Genomic DNA, 14,149 nt, shown 5'->3' on the forward strand with positions numbered 1-14,149 from the left:
AAATTGAGAGATAAGTGAAGCATCTGATAAAGATTCTAGGCAAGAAATGATGGTGGCATGATGTAGAAACTGTGTTTCTCAAACTTTACTGTGCCCGTGCGTGACTTGGGAATCTTGTGAAAATGCAGACACTGACCCAATAGACATGGGATGGGGCCAAGATTCTTTGATTTAAACAAGTTCCCAGGTGATGTGATGCCCTGGTCCACAGACTACACTTTGTGTAACAGGAGTCTAGAGGTAAAGACATAAAAAGTAAGATTTTTAAAATGTTTTTTGAATCATTCATTTTACTAACACTTTTCCATGACTAGAAATCTTTTTTTTTAAAGATTGGCCCTGAGCTAACATCTGTTGCCAATCTTTGATTTTTCTTTTTTTTTATTCTTCTCCCAAAAGTCCCCCAGTACATAGTTGTATATTCTAGTTGTAGATCCGTCTAGTAGTGCCATGTGGGATGCTGCTTCAGCATGGCCTGATGAGCACTGCTGGGTCCATACCCAGGATCTGAACCAGCGAAACCCCGGGCCACTGAAGCAGAGCCTGTGAACTTAACCACTCAGCCACAGGGCTGGCCCTGACTAGAAGTTTTAAAGTAAGTTTGTAAAACAAAATCATACAAAAGAGTAAATCCAGCCCAGGCACTTTCAATCATTATAAATAAGTCAGTGCTACATGAGAAAGCCTTTTACAGAGCTTCAGATATGGGACATAAGCTGAGAGCTAGAGTTTGAGAAAAAGGATGAAATTCCAGCCAGTTAATGAGCAAATGCCCGGGGGATGATAAATTTTATTAATTTTCCTAATAAAATTTTATTGAGTGAGTCAAAATGAAGAAGAAATAGTCCCTGCCTTAAAAGATCTCTTTTAAGCATATATGTAGCAAATTCACGAAGAGAGAGACGTGGAATTTTAACATGTTGTGAAAAGCATTTCCAACAGGGTCAAGGCTAGAGTGTTATGGGATTTCCAAAGGGTGGTGGTCTTGTTGTAAGGTGCCAGGAAGGATCTCTAGGTTGACCTTCAAGGGATAACTAGGAGTCAGATAACAAAGGAAGAGGAGAATGTTCTAGGCAGAGGAGATGGCCCAGAGTTTGGAGGAGTGTGATGAGAGACACCTGCTGCTTTTTTCAACACAAGGACTTATGGTGCTGGCAGTCAGAAGGTGTCTTGTCAGACTTCAGACTGATGTATAGTTTATATAATGTGTACAGTGCCATTCACTGTAGTCAATTCAAACTAGCAAGAATTTCTTTCTTTTTTTACTTGCATTTTTCTCAGTTCATCCTCTTTTTTTTTAATTGTGGTAACATTGGTTTATAGCATTATATAAACTTCAGGTGTACATCATTGTATATTTCGATTTCTGTGTAGATTACATCATGTTCGCCACCCAAAGACTAATTACCATCCATCACCGCACACGTAACTAATCACCCCTCTCACCCTCCTCCCTCCCCCCTTCCTCTCTGGTAACCACCAATCCAATCTCTGTTTCAATGTATTTGTTTGTCATTGTTTTTGTCTTCTATTTATGAGTGATATCATATGGTATTTGAATTTCTCCCTCTGACTTATTTCACTCAGCATAATACCCTCAAGGTCCATCCATGTTGTCACAAATGGTTGGATTTCATCATTTCTTATGGCTGAGTAGCATTCCATTGTGTATATATACCACATCTTCTTTATCCATTCATCCCTTGATGGGCACCTAGGTTGCTTCTAAGTCTTGGCTATTGTGAATAATGCTGCAATGAAAATAGGGGTGAATGTATCTTTATGCATTCATGTTTTCATGTTCTTTGGATAAATACCCAGCAGTGGAATAGGTAGATCATATTGTAGTTTTCTATTCTTCCTTTTTTTGAGGAATCTCCATCTTGTTTTCCATAGTGGCTGCACCAGTTTGACTCCCACCAGCAGTGTATGAAGGTTCCCTTCTCTCTACTTCCTCTCCAACACTTATTGTTCCCTGTCCTGTTAATTATAGCCATTCTGACTGGAGTGAGGTGATACCTCATTGTAGTTTTGATTTAGCAAGAATTTCTTAAGCTGCTAGTGTGGTCCTGAGCATAGTAGAGACTTGAGAATAAGAAAGTGTTGTCAATAACACTGACTAATGTCTATTAGTAACTAATAACAGAAGAATGCACTTGAGCCCAGAGAAAGAATATGACCAATTCATGTAACTTAGCAGAGGCCCCCCAGCACATGAGTAGAAGAAACAGAATTCCAGCCTGGCTTCTCTCACTGCAGAACTGCCTTTGCTAGAACTTGCAGTTTATTTAGAGAGACAAAACCAATACACCTAAGTCAATTAGAGAGAGATACAAGATCAACATTACAGTTATCAGCTAGATCGCAATGCCTTTTCAACGTGAAAGTAGCTTTGTTGTTTTTCTTCTGATTACAGAAGCAATGCTTCCTCTTTGTAAAACAATTCAAACTTTGATAAAGTTTGGATTGTATAGTGCAAGAGATGGACATTCTCTATAATCCCATCACTCTACCTAATGCCAGAAATAACCACTTATAACTACCTTTTTGTCTTGGGCTTGCATGTGCAGCATCTCACAAGAAGAAAGGTGTTAAAAGAAGTTGGAGCAAACTACATGTAATGTTATGTGATCTATTTTTTCCTGCACATGCTAAGGAACTATTTGAAGGTAAAACTGCACTTATGTTCTTCTTAAACTTTTACAAAGATGCATTAAATTCTTCTAGATTGATAAATAATTTCTTGGCCACTTGATACCCACTTAGCTCCAGCTAGCTCAGGCAGGATGATGTGAGTGTACTAATACCGGTCATTGTGTTATTTTGGGATTCCTCTCCTCTCTCTATCCTTGCCAGAGGGTCATAATTGGGTCACATGATAGGTTAGTGCCACGGTCCCACCTCTCTGGGATGTGGCTTCATCCTTTTCCAAATCACTATCAATGTGTTTGTGCATGTGTGTGTGATGGGTGTATAAAACAAGTTAGCTTTTACTTAGATGCAGTTATCTGCAATAAATTCACCCATTTTAGGCATTCAGAGTTTGATCAGCTCTGACAAATGTATACAGTAGTATAATCACCCCAACACTCAAAATATAGAACACTTCTTTTACCCGCAAATAGCCTTCCTTCCTCTTTGCGTTCGATACTCTCTTCTCGTTCCTGGCCCTAGGCAACCACTGATCTTTTTTCAGGACCTATAATGTTGCCTTTTCATGAAAGTCTTATAAGTGGAATCATAAAGTATGTGGCCTTTTGTGTCTGGCTTCATTCTCTTAGTGCAACGCCTTTGAGCTTCACCTATGCTGTGGCACGTGTCAGTAGCTTGTTTTTATTGCTGAGTAGCGCTCCATTGTATCAATACACCCCACTTTGTTTATCCATTCACCGGTCACCATGATCAACATTTGCAGTGTTTCCCTTTAGGGGCTATTATGAATAATGCTTCTACAAACAGCCACATGCCAACTTTTGTTTGGACATATTTTATATTTCCCTTGGGTGAATGACTAGGATGGACTTGCTGGGTGGTATGGTCAGTGTATGTTTCGTGTGCATATTATCCATTCACATGTAGTCTTTGGAAAAATAAGTCCTTTCTCTGTTTTCAAAAACTGAGTTGTTGGTCTTCTTTTCATTGAATTGCGAGGTTTCTTCACATATTCTGGATACAAGTCCTATATCAGATACGCTTCTATCTGATATTGTTCCATAACTTTTGGATACTCTTTTTGGTTTTTCTTCCTTTCACTCCACCCAGTGGAGGCTTGGTGGAAGAAGCTGGTGAGTGGATATGGCCTCCCTTGTGTCTGGGCTCCTGAGGAGCTCACTGTCATGCTGGCCCATACTTGGTCTTTAAGAAGTTGGAAAAATTTCAGGTTTTTTTCTCCTTACCCAGTCTTATAAATACGACCTCTTTTGTTTCATTATCTGCCAAAGGTGAAACGTTTCTTGTGTCCTGTCTCTCCTTGGAAGGGCTTCTCATCCTTTGAAATTCAGTTTACTAGATGGTCTTGTGACCTCAGGTCTCTTAGAGGCTAATGTTTTTTTAAATATAGTTTTGCTGATTATCGGACTTTTCATTTGCCTGTTACGAGAGCAACACCATCTTGCTGCTTTCTATATCTTGAGCAGAAGTGGAATTGCCTCCATCCCCACTGTTAACGGGACAGAAAGACTCCATTGCTGGCACCACTAGAGTGGGTCAGTGTGGGCTCCGGGAGCCCTCTGTGCCCTGGACTTTCAGATAGTAGGGGCTAGAGTTTGGGCATGGCCATGGTCTCTGTCATGAATGACCTGGTTGCCAAGGTCAGTGGCACTTCTGCTAATATTCCTCGTCCTCTTCTCTAACACCACTAGGGCAGTATCTTTCTCTCCTCCTTGCTAAAGGCCTTTCACGAGGCCCCCATATGTGAGATCTCTCCGGCCTATTGCATTCTTCTTTCGGTTTCTCATGGCTCTGCCGTCTGGACTTTTAGCCCAGGTTCTGCTGGGGCTTGTTTTAAGAGAGTACAACTTTCACCTAATGCTCAGTTCCCTGTGCAAACACTCCTGGCTTGAGACTTTCCATTCTCCTCTGTCTCACAGTGAGTCCCCTCCCCTGTCCTATGCAGCATATCTGGAGGTCAAGAGTGGTCCTGGTCTCTTTCTTGATGGCTATATTGGACCCCATGGTCGTCTCCTGTGGTTTGTCCTCTCCAAGGCCAGCCCTTAGTGGCCTGATATACTGGAATTCCCAAAATGACTTCTCAGATTAGACCTAACTTCAGGAACCCTGGATACAAATACTACTACTCTTCCCTCAGATGCTTACACTCTGTTTCCAAGATGCTGTGTTTGCGTCTAAACACGTTGTCCCTGCATTTAGCCGAAGTTTAAAATGTGCAATTGCCTGTCTGAAATCAGTTCTGGCTGAATGCTCCAATTCCAGTTGATTCAAGATGTGGGTTCCTCCTTCATCCCACCCCTAGCCAAGGCTGTGATCCTTTGAAACACACATCAAACCCATTTATTTTCCAATAAAAATGGACAAAGAAACAAAAGGTAATAGAGGGCTTATGATTTTAGGAAAGCCCATGTACTGACATGCTGATAAACCACTGTGGCTGTCATTATTGATGCCCGTATCCTCGCCGAGGATGTCAGCGCTTAGCTGATGGCAATCACTGGTCGATGAGGAGACAGCTCACGTGGGACTCTAGCCACGGCTGTGAGGGCTGACAGACATGGTCATCAACACTTCCCTTCCTGCTTCCAGGGCTCTCTTGAGACAAACTTACCAAGAGTATTGCTCACTCAGTTGTGAAATGTGACAATATAGGTTATTGATCTATTGTCTTGTTGGATATACTAGTTAAATATGAGATTTGGGGTTAAGCAAACCTATCTTCCTTCCCTCCCTCCCTCTCCAGGAAGTGGCAAGGCTCTATACATGAAATTGGTCATATTCTGTCTCTGAGCTGTAAAGCAATTGGATCGCCTGCCTTCTCCTTCCACCCTCCCCATGAAAAGCCCTTTAAGAAACCTCTATAATCAGATTAAACACCACAGAGCCCAGTCTTCCAAAGGAGGCCTGTCCCATTTAGGGTTAACAGTCCTCCAGCTATTAAGGCCGGGGCCACAAAGTCCCAAATCCCCACATCTCACACCTCAAACACTAGCATGAAGAACACCCCAATTGACTCAGGAAATATATTTTCCTGAGACCAAGGGTGTGTGAAATTTATTCTCCAATTGGCTGATCTCTGGAACAGTTGTTTGTCATAATCAGATTTTGAGATCATATATCTCCTTCCAAGTGATGGTTGTGCTGTAACCTCTGGCTCCATCCACACTTCTGGTCTGGGTAGAGCAGCTTGCAGCAGTGAATGAAATCCGTAGCTGTCTTATCAAGTAGTGGCAGTCTGTGTTTTGTTTAACAGTGCTGGAAATTAGTTTTTCAGGCACTGATCTTGACAGGTCAGCTGTCAAAAGTGGGTGTCTGTGGCTGTAAATTCGTTGATCCCATAAACAAAATACTGTCTGCAAAATACAAGGGGAAGTCAGAGTGGAAGCTCTTCTGTACAAATGAAATGGTCTGCAGCTGCATGACTAAGTGTCAGGACTTCTTTGGGTAAAAGGTTTGTCTGGCTTCCCATTTCTCAAGCCTATCAGCCTCATTTGGCTTTCATTGACTTTTTCTTCGGCATTCTGAGCGGGGAGCATCAGGCACATTCATGTGGGAGGCAGGATGTAGTCTTCCCTAACCTTGGCCGGCTGCAAGTTTGGGAATCCATTGAAAGGCTTTATTGGATTTAAAAAAAAAAAATTCCATTGGGATCTTTCCTCTGGACTGTGCCTTTCTCTGGTCTGGTTTTATGTATCAGGTACTCAGAGGGATGGCCTCATTCAGAAATGATGAAGGTCACTGCTCTGGTCTGAAGATATGGGCAAGAGCACACGGCTTTGTGGAAGTATGGGTATTCACGCAGCCTGGGGTGCTCGGCTCCTGGCTGATGTGAGGGAATAATAAACTTTCCTGCCCAGCTCAAAGGATCCCAGATCCTGGAACATGGTTGCGCTTTGATGTGTTTGAAGGCAGAATTTTGGTTTCTCTTTGAAGTATTCCTTTTTCTTTGTTAGAGTACAGGATGCCCGAAGGCCAGGGAGAGAGAAGTCTGTATTAAAAAACAAAAAAATAAATAAAAACCTTTAAGTCCTAAGTACTTGCAGACAGAAAAATAGGAATAACAACAGACTTGGAGGATGTTTTTTTCCCTCTCATGAAGATGCACTTTGACTTAAATGGCCTTGCCTTAGGATTTTTGAGTAGTAAGTAGCATGATTTGCTGCTGTCCCTCTTCCTTAGTGGAGAAAGCTTGCCTGTCTCCATGGGGGCAGACCTTATCAGTGGCCACTTCCCTGTCTCCAAGCTCAACAGGCTTGTGGGCCCTACCCCATCTTGGAGAGGTCTTAATGTGCCCCGTCTAGGGGATGGGCACCCCTCGGCTACAGCTCCTTGCAGCCAGAGGACTGATTTGTTGGGTTCCGACTCTCAGATTGACCTTGGCAACCCGACAGATAATTTGACTCTGATTGCTCCCTTCCATTCCGTCCTCAATCACACAAGTGCGTGTGACAGGATTTTGCTTAGTCACCTGTGCTAGTTATTTTTATCAAGAGCATATTTTCATTCCTGTGAAAAACCTGAAAAACCTGTTAAAAACATAGGAGAGCATACAGAAGTAATAATGATTATTCATAACTCCACTACCTAGATATATGCACATACTACATTTTAACACATCTCCTCCCATTTTTACCATCATTTTTTTCTTTTTTGGTGAGGAAGATTGTCCCTGAGCTAACATCTGTGCCAATCTTCCTCTATTTTGTATGTGAGATGCTGCCATAGCATGGCTTGATGAGTGGTATGTAGGTCCACGCCTGGGATCTGAACCTGCGAACCCCAGGCCGCTGAAGTGGAGCACATGGACTTAACCATTATGCCTCTGGGCTGACCCCACCACCATCTTTTTTAAAAAAACAATATAACTAAGGTTATATTGTACACATAGTTTTATATCCTGATTCTTTAGTTTGTGATGATTAAGTTATTTTATAGAAGGTTATTTCAAAATGATTTTCTCCCTTGAACAGCTCCTCACCACGGTTGGTAGGGAAGGTATTTTTATTCCATTTTATAGATAAGAAAATGGAATCACAGTGAAGTCAAATTTATTCAACAAATGTTTGTTGACTGCCTTCAGTGTTTCAAGCGCTGTGCTGTAAAACGTGCGGTCTGGGGTCAGTCAGGTGAGTGGTGGAAACACAACTAGATCGTAAGTGTACCGACTTGTGCATATGCTAATTCCACACGCCCAAGTTCCCGCCTTCTTTCCCAAATCTATAGCAGTTATAGCAACTTGATCTTCAAGAGGAGAATATGGCATTCAAGGCAAGGTTGGAAGCCCTGGGATGAGAATAAGCAAGAGCCTGAGACTCTAGACAGTTTCTAAAGATGGTTTTGATCCCAGGGACAAAGTAAGAAACCCAGACAGCACAGCTGGATCACAGACATAGGGCCAGCATGGAAGACACTGGTGATCATTTCCTCTGCAGCTTCATAAGATAATGATGGAGAGTGGGCTGAACAGTTATGGGGATGCAGGCAGCCCAAATACACATCACAAGTCCCTTGAGTCCCTTTTGGAGGTCCCAGAGAATGCAAGGAATCAACACCTCAACAACTTTTGTCTGAGTTTGTTCTTGTCCCTTTGACCAGCACTTTAGTCCAGCTGTAGGAACTGATTCTGGGCCCCAGTGGCAGTTCCTGAGACCCAGTGCAGAAAGAGCTGTTTGCTTTCCTTCTCTTTATGCCAGTTCCAAGAGTGCCATCTCTTTGATGTTCTTCAGCAGGGCTCTGGATAGATGCTAACTTTGCTCTTGACTGCAGTGCCCCCCCCCCCAATTAGTGGTGGCCGTGGGGAGCTCCTCAGAGTACATGCTCTTAACTAAATTATTCATTCATCACTGCCGGGCATCCTATTGTTTAGGATGGATCAGATCTTAGTTGGTATTGTATCTGAAGTGACAGCTGGAGTTTCCAGGTTCCCTTTAAACTGGTTTTAGAACCACATATCTCATTCTGATGATCCTGCTTTCAGCCTCAGGGTTGTAGTATCTTCCAGGGAGAATAGTCCCACAGAGTCTGGAACTGTGGCCTCGTAGTCAAGGCTCAGTGTGGAGACCCTGCCTCAGATGTCAAGACTACGGGAAATGCTGGGGGAGTCGCAGTGTCCATAAGAGGCGCTGTTGTAGCTCCTTTATGGTACCTGGTGGCGCTTCTCCATAGACGGGTGGTTTTTCTGCTCTGCTCAACTAGCGGTCTTGAACGTTTTCCCTGAGGAATAGTAGATGCTGTCTGTGGCAGTCTGATTCTTTAACCCCATGCTGCTTAAATGGTGGTCCACGGAGCAGCAGCAGCAGCCATACCCGGGAGCTTGTTAGACAGGAGCAATCTCAGCCCAGAATCAGGAAGTGCACACAAAATCCCGGGGTGATTTGTACGTTTCACAGGTCGAGGATCGCTGCTTTCATCTGTAGCAGAGGTTCACAATCCTGGCTGTGCGTCAGAATCACCCCGGGAGCTAAAATCTCCAAATCCAGCTTGCTACCGACCAATTTAATCAGAATCTCTGGAGGTGGGGCCCAGCCTTCAATCTGTTTTAAAAACCCTCTTAAAAGATTCTAACATGCAACTAAGTTAGAGGCCCAGTGACCTAGAAGAACAGAGATTCTCAACCAGAATGGCTGGGGAAGTGTTAACGTTCCTCATGCCCGAGTGCTGAGATCCTGTTAAATTGGCTTGAGAGGGGGCCAGTATCTGTGTTGTTTTACAACTCACCGATTAATGGTTGAGAATCACTGATCCGATGAAGCTGTCATCATTATTGCCCACGCCCTGCAGGGATGCAGGGTGGGGAAGCAGACCCAAAAGTGCCTGTGTCTCCCGTTGTTTCTGGGCCAGCATAGGGTGTCCTCAACTGCCATAGGGTGCCTATCAGGGATGCATAGGGTCGTTGGATAGACCCTGCAGGCTCAGGAGGCTAGAGCAGATGCAGAGCACGTGTGTTCTTGGCCTCTGCCTGCATATCAGGGAAAATGATGAAGCTTGCACTGCAGTGAAGACAGGCAGTGAGCTCTCGACTTTGCTTGCAGGAGGCACCTGGGCGCGCTGGGTCTCTGTTACTTGCCTCACTGCTGAGCCTCATCCTGCCCTGATGGTGGCAGTGGCTGAACTCCAGGGCCCTCTGGCCTGGGCAAGTCAAAGGAGTAATTAAAGAAAGAGGACACTTTGTGGAGACACAGTGGCATGACCTCAGTAGGTGGACGGAATAAAATTGGACGTAAATATTCATCCTAAAATCGAGTTCTTACCACTTGGTTTCATTTTAAGGATGCGGCAACTGCTCAAGATCCTGATGAACTGATGGTGGAAATGGCACTCTGTCTGTCGCACTTTTATTCTTTCTAAGGTTTTAAGATGGCTCTGGGTCTCTGGGAAGCTCAGAGATCTCCTGGGCCCTACCTCCCTGATTCAGGATCCCAGGTTAGGAGCTGAGTCCCTAAGGTGTGCACAGGTGCCCATTCTGTCCCTCACACTCCCTTTTTCCTTCACAGCTGGCGACGTGGGACTCAGAGAAGGGCCTGAATGGCAGCCTGCAAGAGAGGCCCACGGGCAGCCGCCTCCAAGGACTGACTCTCAAAGTGGTGACTGTCTTGGTAGGATCATGGGTCTACTGGGGAGGGTCACTCTTCAGGCTTTGAGTCAGAGGTTTCTCCCTGTTGGTTTAGTGCTGGGTTCAGAGAGACGGGGACCTTGAGTAGTGGCTTGAGTTTTCATAAAGCCTTTCACTCAAATGGTTTTGTGAATAATGAAGGAAGAGTAAGATTGGAGATTCTGCCCCAGACCTCTGAGGCTATCCATGGGAAGTCACTGGGCTGCTCTGGAGAAGAACCACTGATCCAGATCCACTGCAGAGCTCCAGAGTTGGCACAGCTGCTCTCCTTGCTCTGGGATGGAAACAGGGTCTTGACTTTAGGAAAGCTTTGCTGATAGCCAGAGTCCCCAAAAGAGGCAGGCCGGAGGACATTCTCTCAGTATCCAACACCACCGATGGGCCCATGTGACACAAAATTCATAACGAAGAGGACTTGTTGCAATTTTTCTGCATCTTGTCCTGGAATCAAAGACTTTTGCATCTTTGAGAGACCTCAGAAACATCTTCCTTTCAATTTCCTTCTTCACCTTTCTAGAACTGTAGAAGACATTTTAGATTTACCTCTTATTAGGGGGTCAGACCTGGTCCCAATGTTCCCCTCTGTCCCAGAGGCCACTGGCATCTCCTTTACTCTAAGAAGCCTTTGGCAGCAGTATTCCTGCGTTCCCTATATGCACACCACAAATAAGCATTACACCCTACTTTCCCCTCGAAATTAAATTAATGAGATATATTTTCTCAGGCGATTTGCCAAAAGGCCCCTTTGTGTTCTGTTTCACAGGATTGTGGTGGGGAAGCTGAGGTGTTTTCTAGATGGCTGCATGCTCTATAGGAGCACATGTGACACAGCACAAGATGTGTGAATGTGAACGTGGCATGGCTTCGGACTTGGGGGCTGTGGGGTTTAATTCTATCCTATCCTTTGACTTCTGATATGACCTTGGCCCATTAATCACTACTATTTTCTAGTACAACCTGATAAATGTGCTCCTGTCTTCTCAGTCTAATATCACAGAGCTTTATTGTCATTTATTATCCTAGATGAGAAGTATTCACATTTCTTATATGACTCCCAAAGAATTCTGGCATTTCCTAAGGACAGAGCCCAGATTGTTGCAAATGAAGGATTGAAAACCTAAAACCATGTTATTCTGGGACATGGGGTTCTGGACAGAACCTGGGATGACGGGACATAGGGCAGGTAAATCTCCATTCCTCCATCTATATGCTGGTTGGAGGGATCTTCCTATGCACTGTATCCTGAGCATCCACGAGCTGCTTTAGCAAAGGGCAGAGAGGTTCAGACTCCAGGCCTAAATTGGGTAAATACACGCACATGTCCGCAAACGTTCCAAAGTTACGATTCATCAGATTGGTCTCTCCAACAACACCCTGGAAATAGGTGTTAATGAACCTGTTATTTAATTGAAGAACATTCACTCTGTTGTCCTCAGGAAGAGCCTTTCGTGATGGTGGCTGAGAACATCCTTGGACAGCCCAAGCGCTACAAAGGGTTCTCCATTGATGTCCTGGACGCTCTGGCCAAGGCTCTGGGCTTCAAATATGAGATTTATCAGGCTCCTGACGGCAGGTACGGTCACCAGCTCCATAACACCTCCTGGAACGGAATGATCGGGGAGCTCATCAGCAAGGTAGGTCCCAAAAGCTGGTCCATGGGGAGGGGCACCCTACTCTGCCTCCGGGGTGATATCTAAGTTTGGCCCATTATGCAGTTGGAAGCATGGGACCAGCTAAACAACCACAGCTACCACTCTGCCTACACTAAGGCCTTCTTTTCCTCAATCCCCTCCCTCTCCACTATACCCATTTCTGCTCTTGTATTTTCTCCATCCCTGACCCTCTGTGATTTCCTTCTGTGCCCATTGCGCTCATGTCTTTGAAATCTATCTACTGTGCCTGCTCTGTAATACACTCTTCATGAACACCATCCCCACATTTGAGCTGAAGTAGGAACCAGGTTCTCTTGGCGGGTCCTGGTGAGTGCTTATTCTCTCCCTCATGGTGCGTAAGTGGGGTCTGTATGCATGTGTGTGTGCATGTGTGTGTGTATGTCTGCATTGCTGTGTGCAGGCTCTTCAGCTCCTCATACTAATTTCAAATCATTACTTTTCCTCCCTTCTATAGAACTTGGGTCCTCATTGAGATTCATCGCATGAGGCCAACTCACTGTGTCCCCACAACCTCTGGGTCATTTCCTCACAATCATTTATGATGATGGCATCTGACACAAGCCTTCCCTTTCCAGTGCTACCGTTGCCACCAACCTTGATGTTTGTGACATGCCTGAGAACAACCCTGGGCTCCCAGTGCTTTGACCTCCTCACCTCCAGTGACCTTTGCTTGTGCTCCACTCCAGCACCCACACCCATGTAGCTTGTTAACATCATACACGTTGCTGTCATTGTCCCACTCCAAGACTATAACCTGTTGTCCTTCTGACTCTTTTGGGCCTTTGCTCCTAAAACACAGGTTCTTTGCTTTATATACCCATAAAGGCAGACACAAGGCCTATAATTTCTCCGATTTCTCCTAAACTTAAAAAGAAAACCTTTAATGTGGCATAATTTGTATACTATAAAATTCACCCATTCCATATGTACAATTCAATGATTTTTTAATACATCTACTGAGTTGTGCGACCATCACCATAATCTACTTTTAGAGGCCTTCCATCACCCCAAAGAGATCTCTCATATCATTTACAGTTAATCCCATTCCCAACCCCAGCCATAGGCAGCCATTAATCTACTTTCTATCTCTGTAGATGTGTTTCTGAGAACATTTAATATAAATGGAATAATACAATATGCAGTCTTTCCCGTCTGGCCCTCTCCACTTAGCATAAGTCTTTGAGATGCATCCTTCTCCAATGTTTCTGTGCCCTTCTGAGACTGCATCCTTTCCTGCCTGGTGTGCCGCCTGTGGTTGAACCTTAAACCACTGTTCTCTTCATCTCCTGTGATTTTCGGTTTCTGACTTGTTCTTGCACCCCAACCCTGACTCGATTCTATTATCTGCCCTCTGACTGTGACATTCAGATTGTTACAGGCGATTAGAGAAGAAAGTCATAAACATGTCCAGACAGATGAACAGACAATGTGTGGCCTCCAATGTCAGCTGGGCCTTCAGACAGCCCGAGGTCCTTAACTTGTCTTTAGTTGGGTCCCTTGGCTATGTCCTTTAGAGACTGTTTTAAAAGTTGGCCTTTCTCTTCAAGCGACCTAATAATCTTCTATCCTCAATTAAAATAAAAAAAAAAAGATGGTGCTCCTATATTAGAGAAAGAACTGGAGACTTCTAGGCATGAAATCCTACTTCAACGTCCTATAAAATTCACATCTGCAGACATGGGCCCTCACCTCCAGTTTCAGAGGGAGGGGTGTTTTTCTTCCTGTTATGGGTCACCTCTCCACCTGTGTCATGAGGCGATTCCCTTTCCCTCCTCTGGACCTGGCTTCAAAGATTAGTTTCCCTCCATCCTATATTTTAAACCTATTCTGCTCCACTAAATCTCTTTCTCAATCCTTAAATATGCTCCAAACTCTCTGAATCCTAAAAAAAAAAGATCTGTGGATCTTAGGTTTCTGAGAAGTGAAAGCCAGAGATGCAAATGAATGTGACAAGTACAAGAGGAGAGCTCTGGCATCATCACCTCCAACATTTTTTCTCTTTACCCTTGATATGTTGTTGGATTTCACAGTTCCGAACATCAACATATCTGCCCCACTAGCCCACATTTAAACCTAATGAAATCCTTCTATGTGTGTTTCCCCAGTTTGAATATGTAGGTTGGATCCGTTGTCACCATTGGCCATTTCGAAATAATTCTAGTTCTGATGATGCCTCCTACTTGGAGGCCCAAGA

General features: G+C 44.2%; 1 protein-coding gene across 2 annotated transcripts in view; it reads left to right on the plus strand.

Moving 5' to 3' along the window:
* GRID1 (glutamate ionotropic receptor delta type subunit 1) overlaps positions 1-14,149 on the plus strand; it is a 677,925-nt gene that overhangs the window by 554,582 nt on the left and 109,194 nt on the right. For both annotated transcript variants that reach the window (XM_044759934.2, XM_044759928.2), the window contains exons 9-10: positions 10,164-10,265; positions 11,719-11,916. In XM_044759934.2, coding sequence (XP_044615869.1) covers positions 10,164-10,265; positions 11,719-11,916 — 300 coding nt within the window. The remainder of the gene's footprint in view (positions 1-10,163; positions 10,266-11,718; positions 11,917-14,149) is intronic.

Source organism: Equus asinus, chromosome 2 (genome assembly GCF_041296235.1).
Source record: "Equus asinus isolate D_3611 breed Donkey chromosome 2, EquAss-T2T_v2, whole genome shotgun sequence".
Lineage (NCBI taxonomy): Eukaryota > Metazoa > Chordata > Mammalia > Perissodactyla > Equidae > Equus > Equus asinus.